The following is a 24,565-nucleotide window of genomic DNA, read 5'->3' on the forward strand; positions in this document are numbered from 1 at the left end:
TATGAGAGCTCAATTCCTAGGTCTTTTGATAAAGGGAAGAATGTATTTTTGAATATGCTAAGTGCCACTTTTTTTTTACTTAGAAACGTAATGCACACTTCTTTTCTTTTTTCTTTTAGGGCCACACCTGGCTGTCGGCAGAGCTTACTCCAGGCTCTGGGATAGGGGTCTCCCGATAGGCTCAGGGGACCACCATATGGGGCGCCAGGGACTGAACCCAGGTCAGCTACATGCAAGGCAAACACCCTACTTGTCATTCTATCTTTCTGGCCTCTATAATGCACATTTCTTATACAAAATATGTATTTTTTAAAAAGTCAAGTAGTGCATCTATTTCTACCTCTCAAGAGCAAGTACTGCCTATTTCCCCCCCAGACCTTTCACAGAGAAGTGAAATGTAGGGGACTGGACTAATATATAGCAGGTAGGGCACTTGCCTTGCACGCAGCTGACCTGGGTTTGATCCCTAGCATCCCATATGGTCCCTCTAGCTCGCTAAGAACAATTCCTGAGCAGAGTCAGAAGTAAGCGCTGAGCACTGCTGGGTGTGGCAAAAAAACAAACACAAACAGTGAAGTGCATCCACACACTGCTTGGCAGAAGCCACCAAGTGCCACCCAACCGCGCGGGCTTCCGCCTTACCCACGCAGTCGCAGCACTCGTCCCAGAGCGTCCCGAGGCACAGCATGCACTCCTTGCAGCACGAGCAGTTCCCTTCTCCAGGGCGGCACTGGCAGAGCTCCTGGAACAGCACCGAGGTTCAGATTTAGAATTCCCAGCAACTATCTGACAGCGAAACCCTAGACTACCTGCATTTACAGTAATTTACCTGAAATGGTTTTTACCAAAGTAAAAAAAAAGTAGCACAAACTTGCTGATGGAATATCAGTATCTACAAAATAGTTTTATACATTTATCAGACATATTCCATGAACGAACCTTGGATGCTTTTATCTTATTTTCAAACAGAGATAACTTTTTGCATTGCAGCCCAGAACTGTACCCCCTGCCATCTTTGTAAAATAACCCAGTACAAGAACAAAATTTACTTTTCGGCTCTTAGCAGCAGTCACTGCCCAAATTAATGCAAACAGATCATTTCTAATAGAAAATCACAGTTTCTCAAAACACAGAGGGCAAATAAAAGCATTTTTTAAAAACTGCTGTTTTCATGTGAGTTCTGACTGTGTGAGCAGAGGTTTTATTTCTCTACCAAAATAAAATCCAGTAAAAACTGCTTTCAACTGGCCTACATTATTCCGTGCCTTCTGTGGCAGATGCTCACAGAGCCGCAGTGATGAGTTCCCTCCCTCGCTGTTCAGGGAACTTCAGAGCCCTTGGGAGAAGGGCCCATTCCCAGGTAGCCTCAAGGTGGCCGGGGACGAGACAGGACCCCTCCCCACAGTCAAAAATAGTCCAGGGCTTTCCTGAGAGGCAGGGATGCTTCATAATACTGGAGATGTCTGACAATGATAGGTCTCTTCCAGTGTGGCTGATTTTTTAATACAATTGTTTTTAACTGAAGACATATTTACTTTGATGTGATAGGAGAGAAGGAGAGAAAAACATGTTCAAGTGAGAACATGGGCTTCTCCAAAGTGGAAAAAGTGGAGGAGAGAAATGTGTGTTCCAGAGAGAACAGTCTTCCCTGGACTGGAAAAAGCCTCTCCCAGTTTATTAATGCAGGTTTGTTCCAAGGCTTCCAGACCAGGCTTCGACTGGGTGCCACCCTGGCATACAGAACTATGGCCAACACAAACAAGGTCTGCAGGCTTCAAGAAAAACTGTACTTGTTACTTTCAAGAATAAAGCATAGGGTCATCTCTAGAAATGAGGGGTATATTCAGTGTACACAGGGCCTAGCCCTAGCAGTGCTTGGACAAACAGTAGATGCTGGGGATGGAGCATGGGTTTTCCTCATGTAACCACCTAACCCTTTTTTTGAGAAACCTATAGTTTTGTTGTCGTTATAGTTGCATGGCGGCCATATTCCATGGTGTTCAGAGCTTACTCCTGGCTCCGTGCTCTGGAATCCCTTCTGGCAGGGCTTGCATGAAAGGCAAGAGCCTCACTCATGGGACTTTCTCTCTCTGGCTCTATCGTATGGAACCTAGCTTATGACAGGGCAGAAACCTGAAGGATGTAGCTTGCTCATAAATTCTTCCCTTCCTATCATGAGACCCCACTCCTTCTTGACCCATCAGACCTTCACTTGCTTTACTTGTTCAAGAATATAAAACTTCTATTTGTCTTATTTACTCTAGAATGTGGCTGGAGCGATAGCACAGCAGGTAGGGCCTTGCACACAGCTGACCTGGCCGATCCGAGTTCGATTCCTCTGTCCTCTCGGAGAGCCCGGCAAGCTACCGAGAGTATCTCGCCCGCACGGCAAAACCTGACAAGCTACCTGTGACGTATTTGATATGCCAAACACAGTAACAACAAGTTTCACACTGTTACTGGGCCCACTCGAGCAAATCAATGAACAACGGAAGGACAGTGACTTTAGAATGTATAGCCATGTACAGTTTTCATCTGCATGATACTTAAATTTGTTCTTTTTCTCTAATTTGTTAATTTGTTTGCTCAACCAGCCCTGCCCTCCCACCCCCGGCAAAAAAAAAAACACCTCAGAGAAGCAAGAAAAATATTCCCCTGCAGCAGCGCCTTTTCACATGGTTCAGATAATCTGCAACTTACCCAGAAATCTAGAAAAACAGAATTATCGAAGTTATACTTTATGAACTGTTCATCCATACAAATCTTTTTGTCCTGTTTTAGACAACAGGACAGTAATAAACCTTATAGTTCAGTCATTTCTGAGAACATTCAGAGTAAGAGAACATTTCCCTGTATACATTTGGAGGGGAGGAATGCCTTCCAAGCACGTGCTCAGGGGCCAAGGGGCCCCACCCAGGATGCTTCCCCAATGGGCCAGAGGTGTCCATGGCAGGACCTGAGAAGGATAAAGCCAAGGATCACGAGGGCACATGTGGGGGGTTACAGGAAAGCCTGCCATCTGCCCCCCGTGCTATCTCCCCAACACCCTGAGTGCACATTTTTACAAACAGAGTTAAGAATACTGATACTTTTTGTTCTCTAGTTTTACCACTGTACTATGTCAGGGATTACTCCTGGCTCTGTTGTCAGGAGGGTTCCCAGGACCACACATGGTACCAGAGATCAAACCCAGATTGGCAGCATGCAAAGCTTACTTACATTAAGCTATCCCTTCAGACCGAGACAAAATTATTTCTAATTTACATTTTTCATACAATATTCTTTAGTATTTTAGTTGCTTATATTTATACTGTTTACTTAGGAGAAACAAATCAGCAAAGTAAACTTTTCTACTTATTTTGGTTTGGGGACCATACCAAGTAGTGCTCAGGACACACTCCTCACTCTGCAACTCCCGGGTCACTCCTGGTGGGGTTCAGGGGACAATATTCAGTGCCAGGGCCTGAACCAGGGTTGGCATTGTGAAAGGTGTTTACCCTCATATTACCCCTCCAATCCTCAAAAACTAAATTTGTTCAAAGAATAAATCTCTTCTATCACTCTTTCAAGGAATAGCTTGTTACATTTATTACTGAATATCTTATTAAACAATTTAAAAATGAATGAAGATTTGAATAGTGAGCACTAGAAAAATTCTTGTTTAAGGCATTCACTGTATTTTTTACTGTCAGGTATTTATGAGGTGTTTTAAACTGGAATAAAAAGACTAGGTGAGGGGCTGGAGCAATAGCACAGTGGGTGGGGCGTTTGCCTTGCACGTGGCTGGCCTGGGTTCGATTCCCAGCATCCCATATGGTCCCCTGAGCACTGCCAGGGGTAATTCCTGAGCGCAGAGCCAGGAGTAACCCCTGTGCATTGCTGGGTGTGACCCAAAAAGCAAAAAAAAAAAAAAAAGACTAGGTGAAAACCTGAGATTACAACTAAGTTATGGGAAGGTAAAAACTAAGAATGCTGAAAACTGCTTGAAGGCTGGAAAGATATCTGCAGGGCTGAGCTGCAAGAGGCTGAGTTCAGTCTCTGCACTGCATGATCCCCTGAGTACTACCTGGAGTTACTCCTGAGCACAAAGCAAGGAGTAGCTAATGAGCACCATGTCAGGGTAAGATTCCAAGCTCTCTAGCCAAATTTAAAATAACTGCTTAAACTTGCCTGGTTTTTCTAGCCCTCAAAATTAAATGTGTTTACACCCTCTTAACAGATATCTGTCAGATGTCAGTTTAATAAAAATGTACACTGTGGTACTGTGTGTAACAAGTTACAATTTACTGCAACATACAAAGTAAAAGGCTACAGAAGTCAAGATATAGGGGAATAACTTAAAGCCAATCTTTTTCTTGGGGTGGGGGATCACACAGCAATGCTCAGGGGTTACTCCCAGCTGTGCACTAAGGAACTACTCCTGGGGGTGCTCAGGGGACCATATGGGATGCCGGAGATGGAACCCAGGTCAGCTGCATGCAAGGCAAAAGCCCTACTCACTGTACTACCACAAAGGCCCAAAGCCAATCTTCTTCTTTTTTTTCTTTTTGGCTTTTTGGGTCACACCCAGCAATGCACATGGGGTTCCTCCTGGCTTTGCACTCAGGAATTACTCCAGGCGGTGCTCAGGGGACCATATGAGATGCTGGGAATTGAACCTGGGTCGACCACTTGCAAGGCAAACACCCTCCATTGTACAACTACACAAAGATTCAAGTTAAGGTTTTCTTTTGAGGGGCTGGAGCGATAGCACAGCGGGTAGGGTGTTTGCCTTCCACCTGGCCGACCCAGGTTCAATTCCCAGCATCCCATATGGTCCCCTGAGCATCGCTGGAGTGATAGCACAGCGGGTAGAGTGTTTGCCTTCCACCTGGCCGACCCAGGTTCAATTCCCAGCATCCCATATGGTCCCCTGAGCATCGCCAGGAGTAATTCCTGAGTGCAAAACCAGGAGTGACTCCTGTGCATTGCCGGGTGTGAACCAAAAAGCAAAAAAAAAAAAAAAAGTTTTCTTTTGAGCCTGTCTGGAGGCTGGGAATTTGATCCCTAGTGCTGTCTACATGTACCAAGCATGGATGGAGCCTGCACCCCTGCTGTCTGAGACTGGTGAGGCAATGGTGTGAGTCAGTAGCACCACTGAAGATGCGCACGCCACAAGGCCGGAAATCTGGTTCGCAGCACCAAGGAAGACACACGTGCCAAGGCCGGGTACCTGGTCCCCAGCACCACAGAAGACCTGAGCGCATGTTGGCCAGGAACCTGGTCCCCAGCTCCATGGAAGACACGCACCACAGCGGCCGTGAACTTGGTCCCCAGCACGACAGAAACAGTCCCCTGGCCAGCAGATGAGTGTCCAGGTGGCCTCCAGTGAACCCCACAGCTACACACTTGTGGTGCTCACCCCTCGGGAGAACAAGCACAGCAGCTGAAAGCAGTGTGGTCCACAGCCCGCAGGGCAGTTGAGCACATGGGCTCTTGCTGAGGGACGAGCCCAGCTGGGCCAGCGACAAAGGGCAGGGTCGGGCAGGGTGGCAGAGGAAGAGGAGCAGCAGCCCTGGGAGCGGGGAACATCTGCCTGCCTGCTCTACACCCCCGCCCCCCTCCGAGAAATACAACAGAATCCAGACACAACAGACTAGATGAAACATCTGGGGCAGCATTCAAAATTATTCAGTAAAAGATTTAGGGCAACATGACCCATCTCAGAAGACAAAAAATCAATATAGACCAACACTGAGTTCAACCAAATGCTGGGTTTAAAAAACCACCAAACATCAATTGTAACTACATTCAATGATGGGGTGTACAATATGTTAACAACACACACACACACACACACACACACACACACATATATATATACATACATTCATATATATGGAATCTGACTAAAGAAATCAGATTGATTTGGTTCTCAGAATCAAATGTTACAACAGAAAAAAGTATAGTATCTGAAATTTTAAAAATTTCAGAACAGAGTAATCAGTCAACTTGAACTTAAAAGTCCCAATTATTCATTCTCCTTCTTGCCCATATTTTATGAGTTTTTTTTAAATTTTATTATTTCCAAGTGAGGTTTCTTTTCCTTTTATAGAATTCCACAAAGTTTTCTTGGATTACTGGTTTTGTGGCAATTAATTGCTGTGTGTCTGAAAAAGTTTTTTTTTATCCCTCCTCAAATGTGCATAAGCTTTCTGGAAGCTTCTTCTTGGCTGGCTCTTCCCACCGAGTGCCTCGAGTCCAGGCACTTCCCTCCAGCCTGATCTGCTGATATTCTCCCATAGGTTCCCTGCATGTGAATTTTACTTTTCTCTTGTTGTTTCTAGGATTCTCTCTTTAGCTTCGATTTGTGTCATTTTATTATCATTAATTTTGGAATCTCCCTGGTGCTCAGGATGCCTCAGGACCCCTCCAGATGACTCGCTCAATGCAAGGGCCTGACTCTGGGCTGCTGCACGGTTCCTACTGTGCTGGGGGTTCCCCGGGACCCTGCAGATGCTCGGGAGCCCCCAGGGCCATAACCGTGGTGTGGAGGTACCTTCATGGCTGCACTGGAGATGTCCAGAACTGAATTGGTCACACACAAGGCACCTCACCCCCTATGTAGATCTCTCACCCTGGATTTGTGTGTATGGATTTGGGGTCATACTCTGCAGTGCTCAGGGATCACTCCTGTCAGGGTTTGAGGGCTAGACCGGGTGCCAGAAGCCTGGTTGGCTATGCGCAAGGCACTCAACCCACTGTACTAACTCTCCATTCCAGATCTGTGTCACTTTTAACTTTGTGTCGGTGGTGTGTATATATCTGGGCTAACGCTCAGAATTCTTTGCATTTCAACCCGTCCTGCACCCAAGCACCTCAACACTTCCTGTTTGGTGAAGATATGGGTCACTGTTTCCAAACAGGAACGTTTCTTTCTTCTTTTGGAACCCATGATTTGAAGGTGGTTCCTCCCAATATCCTGCCACCCCTTACAGTCTTACCTTATTATCCTCAAAAAACAATATTTAATTTTCTTTTTCTTTTTTTCATTTAGATGGTTTTCACGACTTTACCTTCAAGCTTGCTGGTTTCTTCCATTTTGCTGCTCTATTCCCCGCTACTGCATTCTAGTTTAATTACTGTATTCTTTAGTTCTATGGTTTCTGTTTGAAGTTTTTGCAAATACTTTTAATTCAATTTTTAAAAATGAATTTACTAGGGTGAGACAGACTGTATGAAGGCAAGGCACTTGCCTTGCACACAGGTGACCTGGGTTTGATCCCCAGTACTGCACATGTTCTGAGCACCATCCCTGAGCACAAGCCTAGGAGCACATCCTAAGGAATGCTGAGTGAAGCCCAGAAACTCAACACCTGCCCAGCTTTGCCCTGTGCTCAGTGCTCAGGGACCACTCCCAGCAGTGCACAGTAACCACTAGGTCCTGGGGACTGAACTGGGATTTGCTGCATGCAAGGCTCGCACCTTAACCCTTGTGTCTCCAGCCCAAATTCTCTTTCATGCTTTCTTTGCTACCATTCTTTCCTGTGATGTCTCACTCTGCAGCATTCAGACTATTTTGAAGGTCTTCTCCAGGTAGCCTGCAGAACTCTGATGTATTAGTGTTTTTTCCAGGCAAAATTAGTTTTGTTCTGATTCATCCAGGCGGATTTCTCAGTCTCCCCATTATATCTGGAGCTTTCCATGAGCCTGGGCAAGGGAAGGGGGCCTGTGTCTGTTAGCCCGAAAGTGGATTTTCCTGAGGTCATGGGTTCTTAAGAATTGAATGAAATGTCTGCACACAAAACTCAGATGCTTGAAAAATTATAGCTTAAGGGGTTGGAGCAATAGCACAGTGGGTAGAGCGTTTGCCTTGCACGCAGCCGACCCGGGTTTGATTCCCAGCCTCCCATATGGTCCCCTGAGCACCGCCAGGAAGTAATTTCTGAGTGCAAAGCCAGGAGTAATCCCTGAGCATCATCGGGTGTGACCCAAAAGGCAAAAAAAAAAAGTTACAGCTTATTCTACAGTTTAAATAAAGGGCTCTGGCTTCTTCCTGTATGATGACACGGTCCTGTCTGGTCCAGAGCACCGTGTCGCAGTTGCCTGAAGCGTATGGTGATCTGGTCTTGTCCTCATGCCTTCTCACCTGCAGCAGATGGCTGCCCGATCCGGCGTCTGTCTAGCTTGTCATGGAGTCTTGCAAGTCCTGTCACCCATGTCTCTGTGCTGGGCGCCTTGAGCACTGTACCCCAGTGGTCCCCATCACTCCAGCCTCCGTTAGTCTCCGGTCACATATTCATGGGTAAGATCTCTGTGCTTTGTACCTTCCTGCCACCTGGGCCTAAGAGAACTGTCTGGTTCTGCTGTCTCTCCAGGCATAGATGTGTAGGGGAGGGAAAGGAGAGAAGGAGGGAGAGAGAGAGAGAGAGGGAGGGAGGGAGGGAGGGAGAGAGAGGAGACAGAGAAGAAAATGAGAGAGTGAAAATGAGAAAGAGAGAGCCCTTCTTTTTCCTATTTTTCTTTTTCTTCTAATGTTTTCGTCTTCTTGTTCAGGGGGCTTCCTTTGATGTGCCGCTACTTCCTAGGCCCAGTCATCCATTACACATCCTTGATCGGATACCTTTACAGGTGGGTGACATCAAAATGATGGATTGACTAGATTCATCTGCCCCTGCTTCCACTCCCATGGTATCATGTTCAGGCAGATCAGGGTGCTGAGCAGGGTCAGGAGTATGTGGGGGCACTGTCCTGAGTATGGGAGGGCCTGGCTACTGAGAGGGCCTGGCTACTGAGATGGGTTCAGCACTGCCAGTGCCCGCAACCCCCACGTGTAAGGGCCCCAGGCCGTGCTGGGGAGGGCTGCGGAGGAGTCTAAGTTCCAGCCAGAGAGAGCACTAACCTCATGGCTCCAGGCAAGGCAGCCATGCTTTGGATGTCTGTGCAAAAGTGTTTCCAGTCGGGGTATGCCTGACTCTGCTGCAGTCAAACATGGGCTGGGTTTGTCTGTGTGCCAGCAGAAAGCACAGATAACGGCTGCGCTACACCCAGCAAGTTCTCAGTTGTTAGCCTGGGCTGGTGCAACTACCTGTCCTAAGAACTTTGCCTCTGGTTCTGGAAGCATCCAGATCCTATAGGATGAATCCAGTACGTGTTGACCAGCAAAACTGCCAACATTCCTTTAGTCAGATTTTTCATGCCTTTTCAACTTTATAAACACACTTAACTTCACACTATCCAGGAGAAAAGTAGCATAGAGACAAATCCATTAGACAACATAAAACAGCCCCAAAACTTCATTGCATATGAAGAGCAAAAACCTCTGAAAACCACTTGCTGTGACTAATTCTAAATCAAGAAAGACTGGAAACAATACATTTCCAAGTATAAAGGATTATGAATAAGAGCTTTCTGTAGCCCATCAACTAATTAATTCTTTTCTAATCACTGTACATATTTTTCAAATCTCATTACTGAATATTTGTTCATAAACTATTTGAAAAATGTATGCTTTCACTTTTTGGGCAGCAAGAAAACTTTTAGGATTATTTTTTCTAACTATAAAATTAATTTGTAGTGCACGCTTCATTGTCTTTTTTCTTTATGTCAAGAAAGAAGATATTCCTGATGTGCTAAACTAGCCTTTGGAGGTAAATTAGCAGCATGATTTACTAGCCATTGCTGTCAGTCATCTTCAGACTGACATAAATAAATAAATCACTGCATCACTGTATCACTGTCCTCCCACTGTTCATTGATTGGCTAGAGTGGGCCCAGTAACATTGTGAGACTATATTTGGCATCAATGGTAGCTTGCCAGGCTTTGCCCTGCGGGCGAGATACTCTCGGTAGCTTGCCGGGCTCTCCGAGAGGGGCGGAGGAATCAAACTCGGGGCGGCCATGTTGGCTGCGTGCAAGGCAAACGCCCTCCCACTGTGCTATCGCTCCAGCCCTTCAGATAATAAAAAAGAAAAAGAAATTTAAGTGCTTTGAACTTAAGTATGAGAAATACAAAAGAAAAGAATACTAAAAATGCAACTCTGTTATGAATCAAGAATCACAGAAAAACATTTTAAAGATTTCTCCATTTTGGGAGTCAGAGTGATGGTACAGTAGTTAGGGTGCTGCCTTGCGCGCAGCTGACCCAGGTTCATCCCCAGCATCCCATATAGTCCCCCAAGCACTGCCAGGAGTAGTCACTGAGCAACCCAGATACGGCAAAAAAAAATTTTTTATTTTAAATCAAAACAACAAAACTGAATGATGACTTCAGCCTTTTAATTTTTATTGGGAGGGTTGGGAGCAGCAGCCCACCCGGGGCAGTCAAGTCTTGGCTTTGTGCTCAGGAAGTACTTTTAGCACTGCTTGGCCCCATGTGGGACTGGCTTTTTAACCTGGTCAGCCAGGCAGGGCAAGTAAGTTCCTTACCCCTGTACTCTCTCTCTCCTGTAAAGTAGTTTTTAATGACTCCTGGGCAAAAACAAAACAAAGTAGATTTAAATTATAAAAGACTTTGAGCGTTGGAGAGACAGCTCAATGGGCTGAGCACAAGCTGTGCATAAAGGAGGCTGTTTGGGTTTGATCCCTCCAATACTGCAGCACCTCCAGAAAAGAATCCTCAGCATCAGGCCAGTAAAACCCTCTCAGGGGCCCAAGATGTGCCTCAGTGGCATCCTGGCACCACAGAAACAAAGCACCAAAAGTACCAACAAATAAATAGATGACCTAGATGCTTTCAGTTATTTATGGCCAGTCCTCCCTCAATGTTCGTAAGTGGGTTTCATTTCACACTAACAGTGCTAAGTTTTATAAGTTTTTTTTTTTTTCGCTATTTGGGTCACACCTTGCGTTGCACAGGGCTTACTCCTGGCTCATACACTCAGGAATTACTCCTGGCGGTGCTCGGAGGCCTATATGGGATGCTGGGAATCAAACCCAGGTCGGCCACATGCAAGGCAAACGCCCTACCCGTTGTGCTATCACTCCAGCCCCTCCCCTTAAGCATTATCTTAATCTCATAAAGTTCTTTTCAAAGTAGCTATCTTCCTTTTTCAAATAAGGTCATAAAATTTATATTTCATTCAACTGATAAATGACTAAGATCTGACACCAGTTTTGGTTAGATATCCCTGCTTTTTAAACATTAAAACGAGAAGTATAAAGCTTATTTATTATTAATTTAGCATGCCAATGATTATAATTATTACTCTTTTAGAGAGAATGAACCTGTACTTAACCCTAGATAACCCTTTCAGTTGGTTAATCAAAGGTATCATTATCTCATGCACTCTTAGTATCTGAATACAATTAGAAGTTCTATTGCCCAAGTTTAATCACTGTTTGTAAAAGGAAAAATAAGAATCATCGGCTAAGAGTTGCAAGACCTGTGAGTTGGAATTTAATGTCTAATTCTTTTATGTTCCATCCATCTAAAAAGCATTTTATGGGCTTCCCTAGTCTGTAAAGCTCAGAGAAAGTGTGGGTGCTGCTCATGGTTTGGATGAGAGGCTGGGAAGAACTGGGCTAGTGGCTTGTTTGAATTGAGCTCTGCCATCAAGGTCTTTGATTCATACCTCCTCCTACCATCCCCTTGCTGCACGGCAGACCAGGTAGTGGGGAATCATTCATCTATGAAACACTTTGTTACATGTTCTGTGTTTATTGATCACAATTATTTTAGGATGGCAAGAATTAAAACGGTAACAAACAGAAAACAAAGTTATATATCTGGGCTTTCCTATATTAACTGCACGATTAGAGGTGATTTGATAATCTGACTTAAAAAGCTAATATGAAATGAAAAACCACCAGGATGCATAATTTTATGGGAAAGTCTAATTTTAAATGTATTTTACATCTGTACTAAGAAAAATCTCAAATATGACAAGAGGATTTTGAATTCTGAATTCCTGAAGATGGATTTCATTATTTAACTTTAACAGAAAATTTGATTCCCTATACAACTAAGGTCCGGTGACATATCAAGCTTCCTTTCAAAATCAATGGGGGATCATTTTGGTTATGGTCTAATCTTAGGATATAAGACCAAGATTAGACCATAAGAATTAAAATGTAGGGGCTGGAGCAATAGCACAGAGGATAGGGCGTTTGCCTTGCACGCGGCTGACCCAGGTTTGACTCCCAGCATCCTATATGGTACCCTGGGCACCACCAGGGGTAATTCCTGAGTGAAGAGCCAGTAACCCCTAAGCATCGCTGGGTGTGACCCAAAAAAGAAAAAAAAAATTCTCATTAAAAAAATGAATTAAAATCTAAGGGACAGAGAAATAATACAGTAGGTAGGACTCTTGCTTTGCACTCAGATGACCTGGGTTCAATCCCCAGAACCCTATATAGTCCCCTGAGCCAAGTCAGGAGTGACTCCTGAGAGCAGAGTCAGGAGTAAGCCCTGAGCACCCTGGGTGTGGTCCAAGAATAAACACAAAAAAACAAAAAATTAAGTTTATGAACTTCTGAATTTCTAGGACAGAGATAAAAACTAGTAATGAGAAAAAATTTTACAAATATAGTGCTACAGCTAAGTATTTCCACTCCCAAGTGTTGCTGCGATCTGTGATCTGAGATGTGAACAAAGCCGCTGAGACTTGAAAACACCATCACAATCTCAAAAACAGCAAATTACACTAGGAGTATCTGGTTTCAAGTACTAGTTCCTAAGCTTCAGTGTAAAACCAAGCTTCCGTTCTCAGTCATCCAGGTGATGAAATCCTGGATTCCCCCTGACAAATTCTGGCATCCAAGTAATACAATCATGACCATCAAAATGTTTTGGTGACCAGCAATTTCACCCCCAGGTATTTACTGAAGAGAAAGGTAAACAAATGTCAACACAAAGAACTATACGAGAAAGTAAATATTAGCTTTATTCAGAATTATAAGATTAAAATCAATTTAACATCCATTCGCTAATGAATAGATAAACAAATTGTGATACAATCCACCCAACAGAACACTACTGAGCAATGTACGGAAAGAATACACATAACCATATGGATTTATCTAAATGAAGGAAACCATAGTGATGAAAGAGTACACATTACATGGTTCTATTTACATGACATTCTTGAAAAAGCTTCCCTACAAGAAAAAATGATGTTTGCCTTGCCCGTAACTAACCTGCGTTCCATCCGAGGCACCTGATATGTTTCCCTGAGCAAGGCCCGGGGTAAGTCCTGGGCACTGCCTGATTTAGCCCCCCCCAAATAAAACCAAAACAGTGAAAGAAGTCTGTGTTTTGATAGTAAGATTCTGAATGATTACCTTATCTTTCTCTACTTCCATGTCTTGGACTATGAAATAGCTTAATAATGGCAAACATCTATCATTTCTTGAAAGAGTCTATACAATTAAAAAAGTAAGACAGGCAGAAAGAGGGGGACAGACATAGAAAGACTGCATTCATCTGGGGAATATAAAGTAACAAAATGGGAGACCAACACCCAACAATAGCCAAGGTAAGTACCAGGAGGTTCACTCCGGGGTTTGGAGGCCAGCCGCACATTCTGGGGGACAAGGCAGCTCAGATAGAGAGGGGAGCACCAAGTAAAGGGTGTTGGGAGGATCCTCCCAGGATGAGAGATGCATGCTGAAAGTAGACTATAGACCGAACATGAAGGCCATTCAATGCCTCTTTTGCAAACCACTGCACCCAAAAGGAGAGAGAGAACAAAAGGGAACGCCCTGCCACAGGGGTGGGGTGGGACGGGGGTGGGGGGGGGGTGTGGGGGAGGGATGCTGGGAGCATTGGAGGTGGGGAATGGGCACTGGTGGAGGGATGGGTACTCAACCATTGTATAACTTAACCTTAAGCACAAAAATTTGTAAGTCTACAACTGTATCTCATGGTGTTTCACTAATAAAAATAAAAAAAATAGAAGCTAAAAAAAATTAAGACAGGGCTGGAGAGAGAGCATAATGAGTATGGTACTTGTGTTGCATGTGGCTGAGATGGTTACCCAAGCCCCACCAGGGGTGATTCCTGAGCACAGAACCAGGATAAACCTTGTACATTGCTGGGTATTGCCTCCTCCCCAGCCCCCCCCCCAAAAAATTTTTTTAAAACATTTCATTGGGCTTCAGAGAGAGTTCAGATAGTACAGGGCACTGCCAAGTAAGAGGCCAACCCAAGTTCAATCCCAGGGACGACATATAGCCCCACACGTAGTCACATCAGGAGTAACCTCTGAGCAGAGAACCAGGAGCAGCCCCTTGACCACTGCCTGGTGTGGCCCTACCCCCCCCCCCCCCACCAAAAAAGATAATGAAGCCAGGGGTGTGGCTTAAAGTGACAGAACATATCACTCAAGCATGTACGATCCTGAATTCAAGTCCTAGTACCCGGGCATGGCGAGGTACGACCCCAGTGGCCACTCCTAGCACCAATGGTGTGGGTCCCATGCTCAAGGTCCCTAGGGACCACTTCCAGTGACCTCTGGCCCGTGAGGACCCCCAGTTCAGTTTCAGGGTCTGCCAGGGGCTCCCCTTTGGCAAAGTCTGGGAGGCTGTATTGTACAGAAGCTGGCTCTCATCTCTGTACTAAGCCCTGGCCCACACACTTTAGTTCTTAAATATTAAACTGTGTTTTATTTTTTTGAGCTACAACTTGTGTTGTTTAGGGGCTATTCCTGGCTCTATACTAAGGACTGACTTCTGGCAATGCTCAGGGCACCATATGTGGTATCGGGGATTTGAACTAGGCTCACAACCAACACAGTTCCATGGAAGGCTAGTGCTTTATTTCCTGTGCTATCTCTCTAATCCTAAATTAAACTTCTTTGATTTTTTTTTGGAGGGGAGTAGGAGGGGTACCCTGGAGATGCTCAGGGGTAATTCCTAACTCTGCAATCAGGAATCACTCCTGGAGATGCTTAGGGGACTATATAGGATGCTGGGGATTGAACCCTGACTTCAATCCTTGATCCAGTGAAAGAAAATAAATGAAACAAGCTGGGCTGAAGTGGAGCAGGGATACAGGGACAGATTGGACATATCAAAAATGGTTCACTGTACACAATCAAGTTGTTGGTCAACAGGGATTTATTTTACTATTCTCCCAATTTTATGCACTGTAGCACTATCCTCCCGTTGTTCATCGATTTGCAACAAGTCTCCCGATGGAGACGTTACTGGGCCCGCTTGAGCAAATCCCAATTTTATGTATTGTTGAAAATGTCCAAGTAGTCTAATGAAATCCTCTTCTCTGGTTTTATATGACTCAATAGGTAAAACTGCCTGTGAAAAAAGTTTAGTCTCCACTCATATATTTTAGCATCTCTTTTTTTTTCTTTTTGGGTCACACCCAGCGATGCACAGGGGTTACTCCTGGCTCTGCATTCAGGAGTTAGTCCTGGTGGTGCTCAGGGGACCATATGGGATGCTGGAAATCGAACACGGGTCGCCTGCATGTAAGGCAAATGCCCTACCCGCTGTGCTATCTCTCCAGCCCCTAGCAGCTCTTTTAACTGCATAAACATTTAAAGGGTAGCAATGACTTAATCTTCCCTTAAATTACATCAGACCTAATGCATCACTTTTGGTGATTCATCTCGAAGATTTTCATGAGGTTAACTAAATCAAAACAGGACAAGAGTTTAGAGTCACAACTCTTAGGAAACAGTAATGAAGAGGGGGGAAAAAAAAACCACTAAAAGTAAACAGGCGATGTTTGTACAAGACACGAGAAAGCACTATTATAAACTAAGAGACTAATTTAGAAATTAATACTGATTAAGGAAAAAGAGAAATTAATTTTTAGATGCCTATGACTGACAAAGCTCTGAATTATCTGAACTATTTATATTTTTAAGTTAAGATAAAAAATACACTTCTAAGTAAAACAAAACTCCAAGAAAAGAAAAAAACACACACACACACACATTAAAAACTAGATTAATAAGAAATCCCCCTGTTTTTTGCTTTTCTTGGGATTGAACCCAGGGCCTAATACACTCACCCACTGAGTGCTCAATCACTGAGCTACATCCCTGGTCCCCAAGAAAAATCACTTTTAAAATCGCAACTTAAGAAAATCTAAGATTTAACAGCTAAGTACGTTGTTAGAAAAATAAGTTGCTGATTTATCATGTAAAACCGTGAAATATTCAGATAACCAGTCAAGTGTTATAATAATGAACCTGTGATCCTAAAATAGAATATATTCACAAAATATAATGTTTATATATCATCCTAAACAGGCATTTTTCAGTTCTTAATACAAATAGTCAAGTTTGGGGGAATGGGTGTATGAAGCCTAATTCTGATTCAAAATTTAAAATATATTCTCATAGAAGCTGAATAAAACCCTAGTAAAGATCTTGTTAAAAGCAAAATCCTTTATTAACAATATTTTCCTCAGAAACAGAACAGCCAAACCATTCATTAAATAAGTAAGGGAGTTGACCAATAAGGCAACCTGACTTTCTTGATGTTTAAAGTTAGGTTTCTTTCCTGTCAGAAGCACAAAATCAATATTTACACAGGGACCACCCTTCTGCATAGCAACCTGGAGAAGCGGCGCCCTCGCGTGCTGCCCTGCAACCATGCGCGTACAAAATATTTACATAACCATGAACTTCCAGGCAAAACTTTCATACTTAGTTATTTCATGAGTGCAGAGGGGGCTCAACACAAACAAATGTTCTAATTTATCCTCATAGTACATCACTTCAATAGGACAGATGTTCAAACCAAACCAGAACAACAATAAAATGATCTAACTTCCCTCCAAGAGGGAAGCAGTTTCTCCCCTGGGAATGTCAGTCAGAGCCGACCGAGGAAGCTGGGCCAGGACAGGGTGCTGTGTTCTCCCTCAGGGCAACAACGCCATGTGCATGTGCAAGACGGTGAGCCTGGCAAAAGCCGGAGCAAGGAATCAAAGAGTCCACTTCCTCTCTTTGGGTCTGGCGGCCAACCCTCAGTCCATTCCAGACGGGCTTCTAAGCCACACACTGGGCCAGATGTGCGGCAGCTACCACAGCTCCTTCTGGGAGGGAAAAGTGACCCTGAGGCTAATTCTGAGGCCTCTTGAAATCCCTCAGTCTCAGAACTGGGGGAGATGGATCTGGCTTTGGATAAAGGTGATGAATATCATAAAAAAGGGGTGAAACTATTGGTTTTCAGTGACCAGACAGATCTTAGAGAAACGTACATATTTTTTTAAAAAGTCCAGTGGAATAAAAGCAAGAAATAAACAACATGCGCCTGAGGAACTTTTTAAAATGGCTAATCATGTGACTGTGCAGGGGGTAAGGCGATTGCAGGAGGGCCAGGAGCTGACCCAGAGACCCCCAAGACAACATTATAAGTGGTTTTATACGTAGCTTTTGTTTGTTTTTAAAGATAATGGGCTGGAGAGGGGGCTGAGAAGGCTGGGCTCCTGCTTTGCATATATGAGTCCCGGTTCAACCCCTGGCACTGCATGGGTCTCTGTGCACTGCCAAGAATAGCCCAGAACACTGTGGGGTGTGACCTCCTCCCAAAAACCAAAAAGTAAAATAAAAACAGGATATCTATTATTAGGTTTTGAAGCTTTATATATGGATTTTTAAAGGATCTTTGGAGATTTATAGAAAACTACCAGAGATAACATTTGCAATTACCATTCAAATTCAGTGACTTTCTAAAAGTGAAAATATTAAGTTATGTTATGATTATTCTTATTTACACAAAACCAGCACCTTAACCCCTATACTATCTCTAGCACCATGAAAGCAGATTTTTTTTTTTTTAAGTTTTTGGGTCACACCTGGTGATGCTCAGGTACTACTCCTGGCAATGCCTGGGGGACTATATGGGGTGCAGGCAATTAAATCCAGATTGGCGGCACGCAAGGCAAGTGCCCTACCCACTGTACTCTCCAGCCTTCTGGAAGCAAAATTTTAACGACAACAGTATAAACAACGGAAAGAGAAACGCCGGTAACTCTTACTGATTTTGGTGGTGCTGGGGACTGAACCCAGGTCCTCACACATGCCAGTGTTCTACTGTTGAGCTACATCCCTAGTCTGCTCCAACAACTAATATTTTCAGGGCCATCAAGCACTCTGAAAACCCCCTAAAAGTGATGAACCTAAACACCCCCCAAGAAAAGTGCACATAAACAATACTTAATGTATTATTTTGAGGATCCTTTAAAGTCCTTAAATGGTCCAAGGACCCAGTGAATAATTCATGACATATGAAATATCAACAGCCAATCTGTCCCTTTTTATTTTTAACAGGAGTGACACCCAGCAGTGTTGGGGGTGGGGGCAACGGGGGAATGCTGTAGCTGGGATCAAGCACAGGGCCTCATGCGTGCTGGGTATGTTCTCTGTCACTCACCAGCCCAGCCAATTCTGTTTGATCTATCTAATCATTTAATTTTGCAGTGTTGGGGGTGAATCTGGGGACTCATAAATACAAGGTGGGTGCTCTACCACTTGGCCACATTTCTGGTTCAGCCAATGTGTTCTTCAAATGAAGAGAACAGGACTAAATAAACGGGCATTAAAGTTCAAATTTCTATCAGACCAGCTAGTACCCCTCCGCATTCCCTGCCACCTCTTGCTCCCTCCATTAGAGCAAACGCAAAAGAACCATTAGTCTGTGGACCACTCACTTGCAGCGAGGGCCCAGCAACCAGTTAAAACAAATAAACTAGCAAAACAACCAAGACGTTTTGGGGAAGTAAAGAGCCTCTCAGAACACACATTCCAGCACACAGCGGGTGATGTCTTCAAGGACACCCTCCAGCTGTGCGTGTCCCCTCCCTGCAGAGGACACACCGGTCTCACTCCAGGCGTCCATGTCTCATTCCTCACTCAGAACTATAACCGAAAACAAAGAAATGCTATCCAATTAAGGACAGTCCTCCACATAGAAGAAAAAAACAATCCTGGAAAAAAGGACATCCAAGGGCAAGGGAGGGGAACACCCATACCTCCTTCACCAATAGGCATCCTCAGAGATACCCGATTAACAGACAGAAGTGCTACTGAGAGGTCAGACAGCATCAGACACGGTCCAAGGATATGAACTTGGAAAAGAACATGTACGAGGTCTTGGAAAACAGAACTGCCTAGAATAAACAATGAAAGATGAAGGGATACCAATGCAATTCCAGAAGAAGGGCTAGAGAGATTGTACAGCAGTTAAGGAACTCATCTTGTATACAGCCAGTCCCCTTTTTATCCCCCACTATGCACATACTGCTGGAAGCAGTCCCCAAGTACCACTAGTGCAAATCTCCCTGCACACCTGGCCCTTCCTTCACAAAAGAAAAGTAAAAAAGAAACTGTCCTGGAAAATCTCATCGCATGAGACTAAGGGATCCACTGACCCTCAATGACGCCTGGAGAATGGACGGCTCTGTCTACAACATTCCCTTTATTTGTGCAATATTAAAATAATTCAAATGAGGACTTGCTGCATTTGCAGGGCCTGAAAATATACTGGAGTTCCAGGTTAAAGATAAAAATTTATCACTAAAGCTAATACCATGCACATGTGAGACCCTGGTGCTATCCCTGGCATCAGAACCACTATCACCACAAAAAGATCTAAGACAAAGAGCATGTAGGTGTGGTCCCTGAGGCATCTAAGCATCGCAGGATGGCCCAAATAGTCCCTGCCACCGCTGAGCCTGTGCAGCATAGCATTCTCAGGCCTCTGCCTGAACCACTGGGATTGCTTGCAGAGACACATGAGGACGGACCTTGGGTCTACTGTGCACTGCTCCAAGACACCCTTGAAAAAAAACTGAGACTTCAGTGAACTTAAAATAGCTATGATACTTATTTCTAGTAATGAAAGACAAAGCTAAACTGAAATGGCTTGGGAAGAAGCACAAATTCCCCCTGTTCTGCGTCCCCCAACTCAAGGCTGTACTTCATGCGTGCAAACAAAATTTGAGATCATCACAGGCGTAACCAGACGGGCCATAACAAACCTCTGTATATAAACCATAAAATAACAAATGATTGTTATTTTGTAAAATCACTAATAGCTAATTTCTTATCTTTACGAGATAGAGATCAGAATTTTGCAAATAGTATCTGAGATTTGCTTGAAATTCAAACAGGCTGGACCACTGTAAGGGAGTGTTAATGAAGGGATGACCAGGCATTCATAATTATCTGCTCTTTTCTCCTACTTACACTTGAAAACATCTATAGTAAAACAAAAATTCAAAAGCAACCAACCAACAAATTTCCCTTGTCAAATATTTCAGCCAGACATGCAAATTATAGGAAAACAAACAGTTGGAGATGGTGGCAAATTCTCTCTCACAGGGCCAGATTTCCTGGAATTTCACTGATCAAATGTCACAACTAAGCAAACCGATTCTGATCAAGATCATATCACTTCCAGGACACATAACTGTTGTCATGTTCAGGGTGGTAGCCAAGAGGTAGTTGAATCAGAGCTTCATAGAATTCTAGTATGTGTGGTCAATGAATTTCTTAGCCAACCACTAATCACCAAAACGGAGGCTAATAAAGACACGCACAAAAGACCTAACTGCTGATGGTTTAAGAGGATGGAAAGAGAGAACCGCTATATAACACGACGTTCACCACTAATTAACACAACTTTTATGGAGAATAATTACCAGTATGTTTAGTGGGAAGGCTTACAGGCTTTGAGTCAAACACAGACATTAGTTCACAGCCACTTACCAGCTACATAAACTGCAACTGAATTAATTAACCTCATATTACTTTGCAGAAATGTGAGCCACATCACTGGCCTTTCCTTTACAACTAAAAGAGTGGTAACTGTCAAGAATCTTGGAAGAGGAATGTCTGACCACAGCCAATAGCTTCCATCAGACTTGTGAGAGACCTTGCACCAGAACCACCGCGTTCCTGTACTCCCAAGTTCCCAACGCTCAAAACAAAACTCTTAGACACAGACAATGGGTTGACAGTTATCACAGAGCAAAGGGTTGATCTGGAGAGGGCAAAACAGGAAAGTAAATGGGATCAACTGGATGGTCATAGAAACTAGACTTTTGAGGGGAATCATGTAATGTATACAGATGTCCAATTATAACACTGTATACCTGGAACTCACGGAAATGGTATGAAACAATGCCGCTGCAAATACTAACTGTATTAAGTCGGTACCTTTGCAGGCATTGTTAATGCATGGAATAGGTAACTAATACATATGCTAAGTGTGCCATTTGTCTTACATTTTGTAAATATAGCAGTTGAACCTCTCTGTCATGGAAAGTGAGTTACATAAGCAGACCCTTGAATCGTCCGAAGAGAGTGTTCAACGCTTTGTGTAACAGTAATCTGATTAGAAAGCAGGATATTATTTTTAGTACTGAATTCTGAACTCTGCTTTATGCAAGAGAATGGGGGACAGGATGGGAGAAAAACTGGGGACATTGGTGGAGAGGAAATGTGCACTTGTGAAACAATTAGTGTTGGGACATTGGCTGAAACTCACTCATGAACAACTTTGTAACAAGAGATTAAACTTTTAAAAAATTTAGGCAACAATTCAGACCAGTGAGTCACATGACTTAATACCCCTGCCCCCAATCTAAAATTGAGGCCTTACACTAGACCTCAATGCATATGGTACCTATATGTAGTGCTCTGCATCCACTCTACAGTTATACTTTAATACTAGTTTTAAAAGTACTCAAACATACCTGAATGAGACACTTGCTCACATCGCTAGCACAGAGTGCTTTGTTACAACTCAGTGACACAGGGACCCATGTCAGGAACACCAGGATGGCTAAAGTGAGCATAACAACACAGGATGACTTCATGTTTCTTCAAATAAGTAATTCTCAGGAAGCTAAATAAACAGAAAGAAAAAAAAGAAAAACTTTAAAGGCAAATACTAGAGTAAAAATTAATACACAAGTGAAAAGCAAAATAAGCCAAGATTTTTTTGTGTGCGTGTTAAAGACTTAAGTGTTCATTTAAAGATTATTCTTATGGCTGAGGAGTTGGCACAAGGATTAAAGCACTTGCCTTGCATGCCCCATTTGATCCCCTGCACTGCGTGGCCCCCAGGTGTCATAAGGAATCACTCCTTATTACAGAAGTAGGTATAGGCCCTGAACACCAATGGGTGTGCCATCCCCAATTAAATTTTAAAAAATAAGGATCATCCTCAATGAAAGATTGAGTACTCACAAAAGAAAACCCAAACTACAATTTTATATGATTATATCTTAGTCATCTTCAAAGATTTAGAGTACTGAAATGCCTCAAACACCCAGAAACACTAAGAAAATTAGTGAACATATGTATACAAATTACAAATACAGGTATTATGGTCTATGAAAATACCAGCAACACCCGAAAGTACATCAATAAGCAGATTTCAATATGGCTATGCCACTATTCAACTCTACTCCTACATCTACTACTACACAACTAAGGTCCATTAGAAAAAAAAAAGCCACTATTGGTACTGCATTATAGCTTAAAAATACTTAATGGGGGCTGGAGCAATAGTACAGCGGGTAGGGAGTTTGCCTTGCACTCAGCCGACCCAGGTTCGATTCCCTATAGTCCCCTGAGCACTGCCAGGAGTAATTCCCGAGTACAAAGCCAGAAGTAACCCTTGTGCATCGCCGGGTGTGAAACAAAAAGAAAAAAAAAACTTAATAGTATTTTAATTCTTAGCTTCAGAATGCACATCATTCGAGGGCTGGTGAGAGCTGAAGTTCATGTTCTGCACGCAGGAGGTCAGGTTCAATTCCTCGTCCCACAATGTCACCCCAAGCACTGCCTAAGATCAACCACCTCAGCAATGAGCCACGTGTAGGCCCTGAACAATCCTGTGTGGGCTAAAAACAAACAAAGCAAACTGCATGTTATTCTAGAGGGCACGATGTGGCTCAGCTGTGCCCTGGGTGAGAGCCCGGACTGCCTGTCGCCGCGGGGAGAGTGGCCCCGGCGCCCCCAGCACCAGGTTGCTGTCCCCAACCATTAAAAAAATGCATGGATCCTAGTGAGTTACTTATGGCTATTTCATCTTGCCTTGTAACATAATAACCGGAATAAAGCAGCTCAAAGAAAAGACTGTCATTTCTTAGTCACTGAGCATGTAACAAAGAAAGTAGTACATTAACTGCACTAAGAACTCTGATTAATTTATTAAAACGGGAAGACACTATTTTAATTTCATTGGTACCACAAATTATTCAAACATATTAAGATTCCAAAAGAAAAAGCTGCAAAAGACCTGCTCTCAGGATCGCAGCAGTTAAACAATCTGGTTATTATGAAAAGACACAAACTCTTGGGGTTAACACACCTCCTCCCCGCAAAGAAAACCAATTAAAAGAAAACAAACTGATGTAAGAAACGAAAGGTGGGCTAAGGCGCCTTTATGCTCATCACTATAAACGGGTTCGTCTTGCTATACCCAACAGAGAAGCGGCAACGAGCAAGCTCTGAGACGGTCTGGAGGGTGAGACCCCGGCGGTGCGCACGAGGCCCGGGTCCCGCGCCACAGACCAGCCCCGACCGCGCCCGGGACGCGGGCACCGCGGGCACCCACGAAGCGCCGGGAAACTGCCCTACCCAGCGCCGGCCCCCGCGGCCCCGAGAGCCCCCTGCAGCCCCCAGCCCCGGCGTCCCCGGGCAACAACGGCCGCCTGCGAGCCCCCAGCCCGCCCGGCCCCCTCCCCCCGGGCCCCGCGACCCCGCCCAGATCCCCGGCCCGGACCTCTGGAGCCCGCCTGGACCCCCGGAGCCAAGCCAGCCCGGCCCGGCCCAGCCCCGGCCCCCGCCCCGCCCCCACTCTGTCTCGTGGGCGGGGCCCGGGCGACGGCGGCGCCCACGACGCCCGCGGCCTCCACAGGCCGGGCCGGCCCTGCCGCGCGGCCTGGGCTCCTCCAGGCTCGCCGCAGCCGCCGCGCGCACAGCAGGCCGCGGCCCGCAGCAAACAGGCCCACCTGCTGCCTCTCGGCCGGCCGCTCCCCGCGCTCGAGTCCCGGCAGCCACCCAGCCGCGCCTCCAGGCGCCGCGCACTCCCCGCCGCTCGTCAGCACGCGACCCCGGCCGGCCCAGACCACGCCCCGAATCAGGCCACGCCCCAGCCCAGGCCACGCCCCGACTCAGGCCATGCTCCCCGCCCAGGTCACGCCCCCGAACGACTCAGGCCACGCCCCGGAACAGGACACGCCCGGCTCAGGTCACGCTCCGGCCGGCTCAGGCCACGCTCCCGGCCGGCCCGGACCACCACACCCCAGGCCCAGGCCACACACCAATACCAAGCCACGCCCATACTCGGGCCACGCCCCGCACAGGCTACGCCCCCGGTAGACCCAGACCACGCCCTAAATTCCGGCCACGCCTCTGGAGGCCCAGGTCACGCCCCCGACTCAGCCCACGTCCCAGGCCACGCCCCCTTATCCTTGCCACGCCCCAAGCCGCTCCTAGGACCCACCCTCCCCGGCCATACCCTCGTTTCCAGGGTATACCTGCCCAGACGCCCCAGAAAGTTTGCCTCGCAACTCTCTTAACTGTCCCCTCGCCTTCCATTCTTTTGTCCGCCAACCTTAAATTTCCACCTGATCCGTCGGCCAAGCCCATTTTCTGGGGCT

At 45.1% G+C, this 24,565-nt stretch overlaps 1 protein-coding gene and 1 non-coding gene across 2 annotated transcripts in view; one reads left to right on the forward strand and one right to left on the reverse strand.

Annotated features, from left to right (window-relative positions):
* TWSG1 (twisted gastrulation BMP signaling modulator 1) overlaps positions 1–24,040 on the reverse strand; it is a 34,054-nt gene extending 10,014 nt beyond the window's left edge. Inside the window, exons 1-3 of the mRNA XM_056138042.1 lie at positions 23,915–24,040; positions 21,647–21,798; positions 643–742 (exon numbers count right to left, since the gene is read on the reverse strand). Coding sequence (XP_055994017.1) covers positions 643–742; positions 21,647–21,769 — 223 coding nt within the window. The 5' untranslated portion in view covers positions 21,770–21,798; positions 23,915–24,040. The remainder of the gene's footprint in view (positions 1–642; positions 743–21,646; positions 21,799–23,914) is intronic.
* Positions 9,556–9,683, forward strand: LOC130045595 (small nucleolar RNA SNORA19). Its single transcript, XR_008795578.1, has one exon. It is a non-coding gene; the product is annotated as a small nucleolar RNA SNORA19 (small nucleolar RNA).
* Positions 24,041–24,565: the final 525 nt, after the last annotated feature.

This window comes from Sorex fumeus, unplaced genomic scaffold (genome assembly GCF_029834395.1).
Source record: "Sorex fumeus unplaced genomic scaffold, SorFum_2.1 ptg000128l, whole genome shotgun sequence".
NCBI lineage: Eukaryota > Metazoa > Chordata > Mammalia > Eulipotyphla > Soricidae > Sorex > Sorex fumeus.